This window comes from Pagrus pagrus (assembly GCF_965226575.1).
Source record: "Pagrus pagrus genome assembly, chromosome: 22".
Lineage (NCBI taxonomy): Eukaryota > Metazoa > Chordata > Actinopteri > Spariformes > Sparidae > Pagrus > Pagrus pagrus.
The window spans coordinates 22533137-22550618 of NC_140204.1; the positions used below are offsets into that span (position 1 = coordinate 22533137).

General features: G+C 39.6%; 2 protein-coding genes across 2 annotated transcripts; one reads left to right on the forward strand and one right to left on the reverse strand.

Annotated features, from left to right (window-relative positions):
• Positions 1–76: 76 nt before the first annotated feature.
• ing2 (inhibitor of growth family, member 2) lies at positions 77–4455 on the reverse strand. The gene is made up of 2 exons (XM_084345028.1): positions 4188–4455; positions 77–1436 (listed from the first exon to the last, which is right to left on the reverse strand). Exons 1-2 carry the CDS (start codon positions 4330–4332, stop codon positions 736–738), a joined length of 846 nt encoding a protein of 281 aa, XP_084201154.1. The 5' UTR covers positions 4333–4455; the 3' UTR covers positions 77–735.
• Positions 4456–7459: 3004 nt separating this feature from the next.
• cd68 (CD68 molecule) lies at positions 7460–16184 on the forward strand. The gene is made up of 6 exons (XM_084344235.1): positions 7460–7579; positions 8885–9255; positions 9560–9679; positions 10539–10599; positions 10951–11124; positions 13832–16184. The coding sequence occupies exons 1-6, from the start codon at positions 7522–7524 to the stop codon at positions 13969–13971; spliced, it is 924 nt and encodes a 307-aa protein (XP_084200361.1). The 5' UTR covers positions 7460–7521; the 3' UTR covers positions 13972–16184.
• The last annotated feature ends 1298 nt before the right edge of the window (positions 16185–17482 follow it).

Consider the following 17482-nt stretch of genomic DNA (forward strand, 5'->3'; position numbering starts at 1 on the left):
ATCCACATCTCTGCAACACAGTACACAGAAACCTTGTTGCATATTTCATGCTGAAGGAGAAAAGAGATCTGAATGGTACGGAATGACTATACTTTGTTTTAATGAATATAAAAAGAAATTTACACAATAGTGATAGTGAACCATTGAAACATCAAGTCCACAAACATGACGTCCTATTCCAGTGTCCCATCAACAATCATCTCCTCAATTAAATATCTTGTAAACATATTACATGTGTGGGTTATTCTCTACACGCCATTATTTTATAGACACACAATGATTTTGAATAATTGAGTACAATTAAGAAAGTTCAAATAAAGAATAAAAACTGTTTGGCCAAAACTGAAGAAAATAATGACCATTATTTTTTATTAGGACCTTGTCCAGAATGAATAGGGACAGTAAACCAAAAGATGCTTCCATTTTTCTTCAAAGTCCAAATAAAAAAAAAGAGCAAAACACTTGAGGAAGCTGGCAGCTTCAAGCTAATGATTCTTGCAGCAGCTGGACTCCCTACAGACTACAGTACGATTATAGCCAGTGGGAACAATCAGTGATGTAACAGCACAAGTGCAATCACAACTTGTCCTTGATTAATAATAAGCGCTGCTACTAATGGTGTTCGATTGTGCTCTTACAACATCACGAGTACGGTTATCACCTACGGCTGATAGTCTTGACCCTCTTCAGATGAGAGAGACATCTTCCAGATGAGAGAGGACCAATGAAGGGTCACTACCTGGATCTGCGGTCTTTTCTGTTTTTGTCTAGGCTTTTGTCCATCGTCTTTTCGTTGTCCCCTCTGCATTTGGGGCAGTACCACTTCCCCTTGGGCTTGTAGGTGAGCCCCACACAGGAGAAGTGGAACCACTCGATGGGGCATTGGTCGTTGTCACAGCCAATCATCTCACCGTATGACACCTGCTCACAGAGGCAGTAGGTGGGCTCGTTGGGGTCGATGGCAAAGTCGACTGGCGAGGCGTCTCGCTCCTGTTTGGCCTTGCGCTTCTTCTTCTTCGCAGATTTGGACTTCTTCTCTCTGGGCGGAGGGATGGACAGCTCCTCCACAGGGTCATCCACCAGAGAGCCGTTGGCTGACGGGTGGCTGGAGTCACGGCTCTCGCTGTTCCGCTGGCGGCGAGGGCGCCTGGCCGAGGTGCGCTCAGGGGCCGGGGAGTCTTGGACGCTGGAGCGTCGTTCTGTGGTGAGACGCTCTGCCTCGCTCGGTTCCTGGAGGCAAAGGGAGTGTGAGTCCATCTGGCGAGAGCGGTTCTCCACCAGCTCTGTCATCTGGGTCACTACGTGGATCTTCTCATCGCCCAGCTCCTGGCTGATGATAAGCGCTCGCTGCAGCTGGATCTGCAGGCGCTTTCTCTGAGCTGCATCCTGCTCACCTTTGTACTTCTCAAATACTTCATCCACCTCCTTCAGCACCTCTGCAAAGTAGGACACAAAAACAGAGGATTATACATTACTATAAAAATACAAGGTGTTCACCACACACCTTCTGTTTTCTATTATGCCATGTGTTGTACTTTTTTGTACGTTTTCTTTACTTTTTTATAGTAATATACAATATGTGTGTCACCTTTAGATTGTCTGTTTTCATACAAACACTTAAGAGTATGATGATGGATCTACTGACTGTCTGACACAAAACTAGGTTCATACAGTAATTAAGAGCCTGGGTTGAATGAGTGCATGCTGTCATAAAAGTAAAAGGGGGGCATACCAAACACTCGATATATATATACTAGAAAGATATTCTGAAATTCATGGACATTTTTCAAGATTCAACTTTTCAATCAAACTGTTAAGCTGAAATTATCATCAACTTTAGACTTAGATCCTACAGGTCAGATCAACCAAATGACTCTCCAACAGCTCTCACAGCACAAAGACAGGTACAGCCATCAGAATTCGGGGTCGACCAATGTGGCTGTTTCAGGCTGATGCTGATACGGATTATTAAAAATGAAGGAGACCGATAAACAGTTCTCATCTTAGTGTCAAAATTTAGATCAACCAGTGATGGAATGTAACTAAGTATAACTTACTCCAGTGGTGTACTTAAGTGCAATTTTGAGGTACTTCACTCCATTTTCTTCTACTTTCTACTTCATCTCCACATTTATTTTAAAAATTTAGTTACTAGTTACTTTGTAGATTCAGATTATTTTGTTTTTATAGGCTAAATCTTGTGATGTATAGCCAATCAGATGTTGTTGTGGGCAGGACATTGTGTAAGAGGATGCTGCATAAGAGCCGAAGTAGCACATTTTTTTTAATCAGCAATCTGACAAAAAAATCTACTGATACCGATTGGTAGAAAAATCATGAATATCTGCCCCAATTCAATCTACTCTTCAATCTACCCCTAATCAGAATGCTTTATTAACTCTTGTTTAACAATTCAAGAATAGATAGTCAATGTTAATTATCACGTTCGTGTTGATCGCAGCACATCCAGACATTCATGGAAACCAAGAAGTAGACAATTTGGCGAAATAATTGATCAAAATAGAAACCGTTGGTTTGTTGTTTGGTGAAGACGTTTTAATGCCTAAACAAACTAAATAAACAAACTCTCTTTGTTTTCATGACTGAATAAACAAACTGACCTTAAAAGGACAACAGAATTTACACTGTTTTACTTTGTTTATATGTGGTGGACCCTGCCACCTTTCTAGCTTCAGACAGTGTTCTGGGACCTTATTTTCCTCTGAGAACAGCTGGTTTATTCACTTATAGAAAAAATACATATTTCTGAGTTTGTAGTGTTACCTCATTAATATTGTAAACTTTAAAATTCACACAATTCTACACATGTGCCCCTTTAAATCTTTGTGTGGAAAAAACCCTAAAAAATCAACACAGCAACCTTTACCAGTTCACTTTCACTGTGGGAAATCATTCGACAGTTCACTGAGATAAGTGTAATAAAAAAGAGAGTGGATCATACTCTAGTATGCCAGAGAGACAAGTGATGAGCACACAGTGACGAAAACAGGGCGAACAGCGGCCAGAGAGTGTGGAGGGCAGAAAATTGCAATTTGGCTTCATGAGAGCAACCGGATTAATTACACAATTTTAAAAATGTGGACAGTGAGGAAGAAGGAGCCAGAAGAGCACCGTTAAGAACGCCAACTAAAGATGTGAGAGGAGGGGGGGGGCTGAGCCGCAGTCAGCCCCTGCCTACAGGAAATGACGCCAGTCAGATGTAGGGGGGGGTTGCCTAGAAGAAGAGCCATCCGGCTTTGCAGCTCACAGCCGACGGGGTACTTGACGCTGAGCGGAGCGGCAGACATCGCACAAGCCCTCGGAGATGTGTAATCTCGCTTTTAAAAAAAACTCAATTTAACGTGTCGTTAATACTGTCGGTGTAGGTCACATTATCTGTCGAAGGTGTCGGAGAAGTTGTTGGTAGCAGAGGCAGGCTGTTAGCTGCTGCTCACTCTGCGTCAACAGAGAGCAACAATGAGGATTGTTGTTGCATTAAAAACGGCAGTGTGTGTTAACCGTGGACGCTGGGCACGGGTTCACACCTCAATGAGCACAGTTTAGGCTCTCCTACACATCTGTATTCTACGTACTGTGCTTCGGCATACATTTAATACACCAAGCAGTGTTTACTTCAAATAAATGGCCAAGTTTATTCAGTGTTTTCCTGGTATTCGCACAATAATCCTCCGCGGAAACACCGTAGTGGGCGGCAGTGTGTACCTACTGAAAAAGTTAAGATTTTATTGTTATACAGTGCTAGTTTTTGAATTATTTCTATGCCGAATTTGTCACCGGACACAAAACATTCGTACGAGGGATGGTTCTGAGTCATAATGTACATGTACGTTTGGCGAGAGAAAGAAATATCAAATATCAGCATTTTCCTCATTGAGGTTGGTGGCACATACGAAACAGGACACAGTGTATCAGGGCTGTGCTAACTGACGGATGGCTCACTTGTTAGTTTAATACTTGGCTCGACACTGTAACTCTCCACATTTCAGCTGCTCACATTACTGTTTATGGAAGTAGATATGAAGAAGGGTCGCTCGGTTTTCGCAAAATGGGAACACAAGGCTCGCGCCTGCTCCACCATTTGAGCACACCCTGTCAGACTGCCCTTAATGTTTGCCACTTTGATACACGCAGTCAGAGTTAACGATAAAAACATGGAAACACAATACCTTGGTACTTTGCATCAATTTCTCGAAGCAGAGAAACATTTCTTTGTATATCCAAAGGCAGGGACTCCACACATTCCAGATAATCCTCCACATAGTTGACCAGTTGTTGCGACTTGTCGGCATTTGGATAGTGGTGGCCTAACATCGTCTCTACGATGCATAGAGGCACTGAAAGAATATGGATGAAATGTGAAAAATATACTGTTAAAATCAAATGCTTGGCGACTTTGCAGCTTGTAGGGCAGTCCCAGGCAGCAGTTCACTTCAAACAAAACTCAAGCCACTGCGCATGCGGGAGTATTTTCCTTATATGGAATTATACAGTTTCCTCTCATTTGTCGTCATCGAAGGCGGGGTTAGTGGGCTTTGCCGCGTCGGGATTGGCAGAGAGTGACCTCATTATCATAACATTTTCCCGGGAAATTAAACCAATGGGAAAATTGAAAACAGAGGTGCCAGAGCCAGACGGAGACCAAGTTTAACCTTGTGCTTTCTCTGATAGTAGAGCAGAGCAGCAGCAGCACGATTAAAAAGGCCCAGCTAGTCATTTATGACCATATGAAATTGAGGTTCATTCACATACATACATTATGAATAGCTTGCTTAATGGCAGAGCGTCATCATGTCTGTGTTAGCCTGTCTGATCTAAAAATATACACTACAATGTTTAAATGCACTACTTATGCTAAAGATTTTAACAGCAAAGCATAAAAATTACATTTAAGTTCTGATGGTGTGGCTGCCTCCTTTTCTCTATATTCTGTGAACAATTTGGCCTGTAATGGAAAAGTTGACCCAACATTGTTTTGCTGTGAAGCTCCAGAAATGTTTTGTGGACTTCAAAATTTCACTTGACTTTCCATCAGCATGAAAATGAGTTGCTAATGAATGAATTTCATTTTTGAGTGAGCGTTTCCTTTAAACAATAAATTCTATATATGTTTTAAAGTTATATTCTAGTATTCTGTTATTTATTATTTCACATTGAGGGACTTTAAAGGCGCTTTGCTCAAAATCAAAGCAGCAGAGACTGAGATAGTGTGACTTTATGTCCCTAGCATGGGTTAATCCACACTTCCAACTTGCCTTTCATTAGTTAGTCTTTGCCTGGTAAATATTCTTTTTTTAAAGAGTTACATTGAATCCGGCTCGAGACTTAAGGTTTTGGAAGTCTCGAGCCAGATTCAGTATCACTCCCTGAAGATATCATTGGGGTGTATTTTTCTCAGACTGAAGGAAGATCTCTTCAGAGCCACAGAAGAAATTATATGACTGTTTTCACAGGGATAGTCGCACTCACTATGAGAAGTAAACTGACTTTGACAGAAAATCTTGAAGTGTTCCTTTTTGCATCAGATGTACAGTACATGTGGCCTTAGTGTGGTTGCTGAGATAAGTTTAATGACTTAGCGCAAATAATGAATCAATTCCAACAAATACGTTGTTAGTTTTCATCGTTCCACTTGCTTTCAGTAAGTTTTGGACATTTTTGTAAGATAACATGTAGCTGGAGCTTTTTTGAACTGGCTCTGAATGCAAGTAAATGATAAGACAGAAGGGGGCAAACCAGGAACAGAGCTGACAGCGCATGTGTTTGGGTAAGCTAAATTTCAAAAACACCTGCAATACATTCAGTCACAAGGTTGATGTGGGAACAGGCCTGACGATGGCCAATATGCAGGTTCCTCCTTTAGGCCCTCTATGTTAGACAAGCTCACAATTAAACATTGTGACTGTAACCACAGGCTTGTGTGTGTGCGTGCGTGTGTGTTTGGGAAACAACTTACTTCCTCTTTCTGTGTCACATGAAGTCAGGAAAGTTCCTGTGTTCTGCCTAACATCAGCATTACATTTACCCATTTACTGCCAATACAACTAGTACTGTACATTCTTCATTCTTCTACTACTCTTACTAATACAAGTACTATACCTCTGTGAGCACTTCTACTTTAAGTAATAATGTTAATCAAAAATACTGCTACTACTATTACTATAACAACTATGATTACTACTACTACTATAATTACTACAACTATTCCTACTAAGACTACGAATAATATATCTCTCACTGCTCATAACTGTGTCATAACTGCAAAAGACAGTACTACTACCATTACACCACTACTAGTCCTGATACAAATACTAATACTACTAATGCTAGGCTACTAACACTCCTATCACTAATACCAGGCATATACCACCATTACAACTTCTATTACAATACTGCTGGTACAATAACTAACAGTATTATTACTGCTACTATAATTACTACAACTTTACTATTACTATACTATTAACACAACCCCTTCATTGTGGTGGAAAATATCATGCGACCTTTCACACCAGTTTAGGAAGAGGGTCCCTCCCAGCTGTCACATTTACTTTCGTTTCCTGGATATTGGTATCAGTTGGCCACTAAAATAAGTGTTACAACTGAAGAATCAACACTAGTGCTTCCTGTTACTCCTTTCAAAATAATATCACAGCAGCGCGCTACAGTGCCTCTTCATAACACTACTGCAGAGTGTGATAGCCTCATAATGTGGTTGTTCTCATACATCACCTCTGGTTCACCTATTCCTGAGATGTGGACTTCAGTCATTGTGACTCTGACTTGAGTGAACTCTAGTCGATGTTTTGATGACTTGCAACTTGACTTCACAGAGAATAACGACTTGAGACTTGACTTGAGTCTTTCACCAAATGACTTGAGCTACATGTGTGCCTATTCTTTCTTTGTGTGATCAAAACAAAAAAAACCTCCTTATGTCTGGCCTATTCCTATCCTCCTCCTGTGTAACACCACTAATTAAGCAAAAAAAAATGTCATCATGACTAAGGAGATATCTGGAAAACTAGCCCTTTTAAAAAATCAATCCATTCCTAAAAAAAAAACTTTATTTTTAGCTTACATATCACAATTAGAATTTACAGTAACAAAGGTCTTTTTAAGATACCAGTTAAGGGGGTACTTGTTATTTTGTTAGTTGTGTTGAAAGTTTGGGAACAACTGCCCGAAACCTACTGTACCTGAAAACAGAATAACAATCTCTCAATTAATGTGTCTCTGTGAGATATAATCCTGACACTCACATAGATTGGCAAGAAAATCATATATCACTTGTTGATATTACATTGAATTTTTTAAAGTTTGAAGAACAGTTTTTTAATTTTCTTTGCCAATGAGGAATGCTTTTATATTATAAAGCCAGCTCTTCCGGGCCTGCTGTGTGTCTGTGTGAGCTTCACAGCTCTCAGTTATGAGCGGAGGAGCAGAGCGCTGTCTGCACACTGAGCTGACTGACGAGACGCGCAGCACTGACCAACTATCACCATGAACACCATGAAGAGGACCGCTCTGCTCCTGTTTGTCGCCGTCTGTGCGCTCTCAGGTAAGACTTTTTATATTTCAACCACTTTGTCAAAGTGAAAGTTGAAAAGATGTTTTTGTTAGTATTCAGTGGAGGACTTCATTTGCACTTAAACACTCTTCCTTCTGTATTTTAGTAGTGGGTTATGTCAAAGACATGATGTTGTAAACTATTGTAAACAGCCTTTATATTTTTATCATCAAGTCTTTGCATGTTTTTTATTCGGTATTATTAGATGACACATGACATATCTTTATGAGGCCTCTGTCTGACTTCCTGCATTGTTTAGGGAACAGAAATTTCCGCAGTCTTTCGATAGTGCTACAGGTCTGAGTCACATGTCTGCTGGCTGATGAGGGCTGGGGGTTTTTTTTAGATGACAAGATGAATCTGCAACTTATGGTGAAGGCCAAACTCAACAACTAGAGACTTTACGCAACTCACGAAAGTCCTCCCTGTTTATTGGGAGCTGAACATTGGTGTTAAATCATCTGGTTTAGGATTGTATTCTATCGAGAATTATGTTCACTTTGGTGTTGACTTAATGCTGACTGGAGGTCATAGTTTCTGTTTACTCTTTCACTCTCATCTGTCTGGCTGAAGATGAACACAAACAGCACTGTGAAACCTACATGTTTTAAAGTGAACAACTACACACCTGTTCTATCTGAACCCTAAAATGGGGCATCTTGATAAGGCCTGCCTGAACATGCAGATAAGCTGTGAACTCAAAAGACATGACTGTGTCATAAATGGGCTGTAGACCTGTGTTGCTACTTAGATACAGTATGGTAATATTCGCTGACGTCAATATGGAAAGCAGTCAAGCTGTCAAACTGAGTCAGTCTGCTCATTTAAATGTTTGTTTTGAAGGTATTAGCTGCTCACAGTCCAAAGATCAGTAGATTAAACAAAGGTTAAAGGGGCACTGTGTAGTTCAGGAAAAGAAATTCAATTAATATTTACAATATTAATGAGGTAATAATACAAACTTTTTCCATAAGTGAATAAACAAGCTGTTCTCAGAGGAAAATAAGGTCCAAGAACACTGTTTGAAGCTAGAAAGTTGGCAGGGTCCGCCACATATAAACAAAGTAAAACAGTATGAATTGTGTTGTCCTCAGGTCAGTTTGTTTATTCAGCGCTCCTGTAAAGCTGCATTAATCAGTATTTTTTATATTAACAATGGCTTTGTGTAATGTGAAAGTGAAATTGCTTGTGTAGAAAAACCTCCACAGTTATCACCTGACCTTGAACTAGGATGTTTTTTTTACATAAATGTTGAAAGTGATTGGTCTTTCTCTCTCTCTGTTTTTTTGAATGAAGCACTGTCATTGGCCGAAGACAAAGCCAAACCTTCTGCGACCATGTCCCCGGCACAGGAGTTTGAGCCGCAAACTCCCACCACCCCCACGCCTGCACCCAACACCACCACACATGCGCCCAACACCACCACGCATGCACCCAACACCACTACACATGCGCCAACAACCACCACGCATGCACCCAACACCACCACGCATGCACCCAACACCACCACAAGCAAGTCGACAACAACCCCAAAACCTCCAATCACAACTCCTACTCCCACTGCCCACCCCAACATGACTGTAGGTAACTACACCCTGATGACAAATAAAACTGTGATTTGCCTGATGGCTCAGATGGCGCTGCAGATCCGACTGGCAACACCAAAGGTACATTTCATCCGTCAAATAGACTCAACCATGAACCATGTCAATGTGGCTAGATCTTTCTGCACGAGACTCTGACTCAGCTTTTAATAATGCAGTCATCAGCTTCCTATTTTCAGGATTTGAAAAAGTTTTAATTTCCTCATTGTGGTGCAATTCATGACAGTAAGGTTAGAGAGATGTCATCCTTGTGTCATATGACAGTTGTTAATGCTACATGACAACATAATTGTGTTTCTGTAAAGAAACACTGCAGTTTCCATGGTACCTTCTGATACAAGGTCAGTCCTCTCTGTTTGCGTTTCAGGTCAATGAAACCTTCATTGTCCAGCCGAAAAAGACCTCAACGGAGGGGTATTGTAAGGAACCCACAGCCAACCTTACCCTTACCTTCACAGAGGGCTACATCACCTTCATGTTCAATAAGGTACTTCTGGTTTCTTCACTTTGTCACAGGTATGGAAGTATAATGTTGTGAGGTGGTGATAAGGGATCCAGTGAGGTCAGTCCTTGTCTTTGCAGCAGCGTATCTCTGACCTGCTCACACTGATTTGACATTTTATTAAAAGTTTGAGCAATTAAACCCTGTGCCATGTAACACAAGTAACCCATTCATTTTGATGAATAACAACCAGTTATCTGGCATGAGAAGGGAATAGTTAGAAAAGGGAAGTTCAGTTGACAAGCCTGTTCTAAGAGCATGTGACAGGGAGACGGCCTCACACCACCTCCCTCCGCAGTGCTTGTGTGATTCATGTAGTAGTTTTCTAAGTGATGCTCCACATGAACACGCTGGGAAAGTTAGAGGTGCTTGCTGGGTCCAATGTATCATTGTCAAATTAACTACATAACCTGGGTATAATTACATTAACAAATATAGCCTGGTCACCCTTATCTCACTCTAATTATATTTGCAAGGGCTCAACAAACACAGCTGGTGCAGTAACTGTCCAAAAAAGGAAGATCTGAGAACTACTGACCATCATCTACATCATCTTAGTTGGCTTGAGTCACATGTCTGTAGAACACTACTGTGAACAAATAATGAAGTTGTAAATATGAGATAAATGTAAATATAAACATGTCAATATATGTCCAGAGAAGACATACCTGAAAAAGATTGTTGTATGTTGTTACTGACTTTCCTAGATCTAGTTTGACACCGTTGTCATCAGTATCTCACATTTAATGACAGTAAGGATTCAAAGTGCTCCATGTGGCTTGTTGATTAATCACTATCTTTGGATGACAACGTTGGTGAAAACTATTTTCCTTTCTGTCCTCAGAGCACTGAAGATAATAAGGTCTACGTTAATGCTCTATCTTTCAACATCTTAGCTAAAGGAGGTAAGTCGGGAATACTGTCTGCTTCTGATTTACTGATTTTATTGATTCAAGTTTCGGCTCTATAAAGGTCACTGTGTGCACGCTGCACAGTTCCGCAGGTGGAGGCTGTGTAAGACTGTGTAAATATTAACCTAGACAAGAAGCAATCGAGAGCCAGTAACTTCCTTGTGTTCAGATAGGTACAATAATAATCTGTTCAATTACTGTGAAGCATGTGATGCCAGTAAGAGCCAACCTACTTCTTGCAATGCAGTCAAACAAGTTTGGGTCTAATACTGATCACCATCATGTGTTTTCATGGGAGTTGTCATTATGACCTTAAAAGACCTGAGCTTTGTTTAACTCTTGCAGGTAATGGCCAGTACCTTGCCAAAAACGAGTCAGTGCGTCTCTTCGCTGCAAAGATCGGAAACTCCTACTCCTGCAAGAATGAGTCAGTCTTCATGGGGAATGGGCTGTACCTGGATGTCACTCAAGACCAGATGCAGGCCTTCAATCTGACCAAGAGCAACGCATTTGGCCAACGTAAGTGTCTTCTTGAAGACAAATTTGTTTGTTTGCTTTGTGGCTCAATTAGACCTCCTTATCAATACATGTACCTGTCTCTCAAGTGCATTGTTAGATCCATTAATGTAGGTAAAATGTTCTACTCTCAATCACTGAATAAATGCAATACATTCAAAAAAAGTAGTTTGCATGAGTGGCACCAGCAGCAGCCATAGCTGAAAAGACAAGTAAAGACCATCATCTACAGCACCAGACAGCCATATCTGACAAGTGCGAAACCACCGGGTCAACACTAACCACAACGCAGCAAGAATGCACCGACTACCCTGCAAAGACCCGAGTGTGTGAAACTCCTTAGTCATATCACAGTACAACATATGTTTATCATGTCTTCAAATCAAGAGTCACGGTAGGGCTATGTTGCTTTTTCAAGTGATGTTTCCGACCAACTTGGATTAATCATCTGAAATGATGTGCTGACTGTGACACGATCTCAGAGCTGTTCACAATCCATTTACAATGTCCTGACAGCAACAAAGGCCTCCTCATCATCAGAATCAGCCACAGTGTGGAAAGTTACAAAGTGCGGTTATTCAAGCACTGCTCCTAAGTTGCAACTAACAAAGGATTTCTATTGTATGCTCCTCAATTATTATCATTACTATCATTATTACTTCTGAGGGAAATATTCTAATATTTTCCAAACAAAATGTATCATCATGTTATTAAAACACAGTGTATTGTTATTGATTAAAGGGCACATCCACCAATTTAACACATTAAAGTGTGTTTACAGGTGTTGGAGTCCTACTGCACATGTGAAAAAGTAGTATAAAGTCTTTTGTGGCTCCAGAGGAAGCTGCATGTAATCTCATTAACTTCCTCCAGTGATGTCCGTCCACTGGTCTAACATTGCACTCCTCTAACACTGTCGGGCTCATTATGGACAGTTTAAAAACAAATGATGTAAATGGATACAGCAGAAGAGATATCACCTTTTTATTCCACACATTCTTCTTGCTTTTGAAAAGCTGGTGCCTCCACCAGCTACTACAGTAAAATACTTTTTACACATTAATGCATCAGTAATGATATTTAAATAATGGAATTTATTATTCTGTGGCCAAAGAATTTACATTCTGGAAATTCTACTTTACTCAACAATCTGAATACTTATTCCACCACGGACTGTCCCTATCATCATTACCTCTCCAATCCCTTACATTGTATTTGGTTAATTTAAATATTGATCAACCGTGTGCCTATATATATATATATATATACATATCTAAGATATGAAGGACACAAAAATCATGAATCAAAACATTAGGCCTAGGTCACTAATCACAGTTTAATCACGTGGGTGTCATTTGGGTCAGAGTTATTTATGAACTGTTGAACAGTGTGTCAGTAGTCTTTTATCACGAGTTACCTGCAGAACAGGGATAGCTGGTTTAACTGCACCAGCAGCCTGTGTCTGATGGGATAGTTAAATACAAAAAAAGACCTTTTGTATGCTTTAGCCTTGAGCAGTGACAGGAGGCCGTTATGCCAGAGGTGTTATGTTTTCAGGATGTTGGTCAGGCCGTCAGATTCTTGTGAACGCAATATCTCAGGAACACCTTGAGGGAATGTCGACTTTGAGTCATGGAGGAAGTGATTAGAAGTTGGTGGTCAAAAGTCACTGTGACCTCACAAAACCTGTTTTACCTTCACTCAACAACATAGGCTACTTATGACAACAGTGCACACATATGTACACATGTACACACACGGGTAGCCCGAACCCTAACAATCTTGACAGACTAGCGTATCATTCATGGTGGTGCTACAGTGTTTGACAGTTGTTACAAGTACATGCACAATTGTTCACGAAGTACTTATAATAATTTATACTAATTTATTATACAACAGCATAAAGAAAGCCCTTAAAATTCTTCTTTGGGCTTCTTCTCTTGACACAAAAATTGTAGGCACAACAATTTTTGACTATTGACCCTTTTTCCTGTACTTGCATCTTGAGCTGTTGTAACAAGTGAATTTCCCCGTTGTGGGATAAATTAAGTCTATTTATTTATTTAATTTGATCTAATTTTAACACACTATTACCACTGCATGCTGCAGGCGGACGTGACAGCAGAGAATAGGACTTGACAGTTATAGAAGTCTGTGGCTGCCAATATGAAAATCTGTCTCACTTTTAACAGAGTCATAGCAGTGAGATGATTAAAACTCCATGACACTGCATGATAAGGACATGGTACATAAATAGGCCTTTCATTTTGAATTTGCCAGACAACTCAAAAATGACATTGCAAAATGGACTTTTGCATTTAAACTTGATTAGAGAATTGAAATTGCCCTTTTATTTATGTGATTATTTTCATAAAATTTGATATCACAATACTTTTTAATCAAGTCACCCATCATGAACACTGGCATTTCAATTAATTAAATTATTCCACAACACTGGCAGACATAGACTTCTATACAAGTAAATAAAAATAATGAATGTTTAAAAAAATGATATGTTATATTAAATATAATCTGTTATATGTAAGTTAATTATGAAAGATGTATTGAATTTTCTTTTTTGTATTAATGACATTAGATGCAGGCAGTTTACTATTATATAGGGTTTAGTTATTAGATGTCCATGGTTAACTGTTGATGTTTTATTGGTTGTCAGAAGTAAATCTGATGTGTGTGTATGTGTGTTTTCCAGCTGACGTGTGTGCTGCTGACAAGCCTAACTACAGTGTTGCCATTGCGGTGGGAGTGGTGTTGCTGGTGCTCATCGTCATCGTGGTGGTGGTCTACCTGCTGGGCCGCAGGAGGAGGGCCGATGGCTACCAGTCTCTGTGAGAGAGGCTGGACAGAGGTCAATCAGAGGTCACTCCCATAGTACACCAAAGTCAGTGAGGCTGTGATCTGTCTCAGGGCTTAAAGGGCACTTCCACTTCAGACTCACCTGCCATATTTTCTGTCCTTTAAACCAAGTAAACCGAGGGGTTTACCTCATTATTGACAGTGTTTTAGCTAGAGGTCCCACATATAGAGCCTGGAACTTTCCACTAATTAATTGATTAAAACTTAAGTAAAAAAAGAAAATGTTATTGCCTGGCTCTGAAAAATAATATGATGGAATATGAACGGTCAACGTGCAAATGGAAGCAAATAGTATTTTAAAAAAGTAACATTTTAAACTTTCCAATTCATTTTATGATTTCATTTTAATAATCAATTATTAATCCATTATTTAAAAACAATGCTCCAGACTCCATACACGTGAGTTGTAGAAAGCCAATATTACACAACATTTTTAAAATTTAACATGCCAGTAGCCAGTCGTTTTGTGGGACATATGCCATAGAATAACCCAAAATTACAAGAGTTTGTCCCCAGAATTATATTATAATATTTTCACCAGGGTGGACAAGGGTCTGATATAGCATCAATGTCACTAACAATTATGATGTTAATAATGACCAATACTTACAGACTGACAGCTTCATGGATAAAACTGACCAAAATGTCTCTTGGAATCAGTGCAGGTTATAGACAGCCAGTGTATTAGTGGTCAGTACTGTTATAATGATGTCATTTTATATGCAGTTTTGGACAAGAGGCTCCTTTCATCAGTCTGACCCGCATTAACCTCTCACTGAACAGTGGAATTTTAAAGTAAGATAAAATTAAGTCGATTTTACCATCTCCTCTGTCTAAGTGATATACATGCATATATTCATACGAGATAAAGCACATTTAGAGTTTCTTCCTTGTTGTGGGATTATGTGTTTAAATGTTTAGTTATTTCTTATATTTTTTATTAAATCAAATCATGTATTTTCTGTCACACAGGGTCTTATTTTAAAAAAGAAGGGAAGTTATCCAATCACTAACTTTACAGGTGATCATACTGAGTGTGTTTGCATTATTAATCAGCACAAAGGGAAAAGCAGAAGGATGTTTGTCTGGGATTATTTCCACCTGGTCAACATTAATTGCACTGATTGCTGCTCCAACTGATTAACTATCTTTTTTCATACTGTACTGTATATGTAGCTGATGCTGTGCTTTCATACAAATTCAGTGATGCACTATCCATGCAGCTCAGCAATGAGTGTAGTCCAGTTCTGATCTGTAATAGGTCACATGTTCAGGACATCTTAAGAGTCCATCTCTACTCCTCCCGCCAAGTCTACTCTGACACCCTGCACTGCCTTAAAGGAATATTTTGACATTTTGGGAAATACGTTGATACGCTTTCTAGCCTTTTCTCCATTTCAGTTTGAGTACACAAGTTCTGATTCCCAAATGGTTGCCTCTTGTTAAAGGGTCAGTTCACCCAAATTATAAAAAGACATATTTTGTCCCATACCTCCGGTAATATCTTTCCCTTCAGGTGGTTTAAGTAGTTTTTAAGATATTTTCTTCTTAAACTTCTGCCACAACTTTAATACAATGATGGTGAATGCATTTAAAAATGTCATCTTCTTCAGTACAAAGTAGTTCTGGTGAAAACTGTTGTCAGGACACTATCAGAGGACACTGTTTCTAGAAAAACAAGCTGCTGAGAAGTTTGTCAGGACATCTCTCAATGCTGAGCACCTCCAGTGTTTTGGGGTGGGAGCAGAAATCTAAGAGGCAGATATCTGAAAACCTGGACACATAAAACCAAAACTATCTGCACTAGACTAGAAATGTTGTTAAATAGGCTAGACTTACCTTTAAATAATACTTTGCATGGCAGTATTATTATGATAAAGAGTGGCATGGTGGGTGGAGGAGACTGTCTTGGTGTGATGTCACTGATTGATTCCAGTCTGTCCCCCTTTGTATCTTTTGTCTCTCAGTAATTGCCAGCTTCTGCAGTAGTTGTAAAACAGTACAGTTGGACTTATTGAATTGATGACCTGCTGCTCACAGCTGCAGTACCACATTTTGTCCATCAGGTGGTGCTGTGAAGTTAAAAAGTGAACAGAAACGTTACCGTCTGTACAGTTTTCCACAGTGTGTGAGCACTTTTACCTGTTGTTAACTTCTTGCCAATAAAGTATGATATATTTCTAAATGTGTGCATGTTTGATCTGCAGCCTCCTTTTAATCTTTAAATCTCCAAATATTTTACTCACGTAACAAATTCAGATTATTATTAGTTTATTTGTGAGGGAAAAGCACAGAGAAACATTGACAGTTGCTGAAGCAGTGGCAGATGTACTGTGTGTGAGCGTAGAGGCCAAGCTAATTTATATAATTTTAATAATTATAATGTCAGTATTTCCATTTGATCAACTTGATACTTACTCTACACATCATTACATTTAGGTGAGAAATAGTCATGTGTCAGTTAAAGCTACGTTCACTACGAGTTTGTAGATTTATGGTTTACACTCAATACAAAATATTATATTGTAGTTTCCATAGTTGATACCATGATATGTTATATCAGGGATCCCCAGACTTCTTCCTTTGGAGGTCCAAAAACTGAAACTTATTGGTGGACCACAGGCCATCATCAAGCACCTAGTGTGTAGTATTGTTAAGATTCAATATGGTACTTTACAGAAGCCCTGAGGCAGGAGAAAATCAGTTTTATAAGTCTGATCTGAATAGTTTTCTCCCAATTTTTCTAAGGTCCTAATTAGTTCATAGCATATTTCAAGTATGCTAACTATGGAAGATGAGCCACACACAAAAAAATTTGAACCCAAATAATGTTTTTTTTTATTTTTACAATGGCCCTGACTTTCTTCAATAAATAATCTGCTGTAAATCAATAAAACGATGACATTATTTTTCTTTTTCGCAGTCATATTGCAGCTATTGCTTCCACGTACATACATCACCAACAACCGTCACTATACAAACATCTCAACATTTTCATCAACCTAGATCTTCTTGCATTTGACCTGTGGAAGCATGACAGTGAGAAAGGCCTTCTGCGTCTTTCACTTACTCTTTTCACAAGCTCGCACAATCACTTAAACTTTAATATTATTCCATGTTTTAAGCATACTTTGTAAAGACAAGTAATGTCCCATTACTGAGAGGTTGGACCATTTTTCTAAAGCTCAGATAAAGGCTTATAACTGGTAGGGAAATCCTTCGAATCAGATGTCAAGTTTGAAGGTGACAAACACCTGGAAATCTCTGAAAAGAGCAGTTCCTGAGGAGGACTCCTGTTGCAGCTGTACATGGGACTGCACCAGGAGCTCTTGTTGTGAGGGCCTGAGAGGCCTGCTGGACCTTTGACTGACAGTCAGCTGCCTGTGGCCCAAATCTGGCTGCCCAAAACAAATATTTGTGCCCCTGACCAAATCTTCGATGCAAGCTTTCCCTTGCATAGCTTACATCCAGACCTTTGCACAGTTCC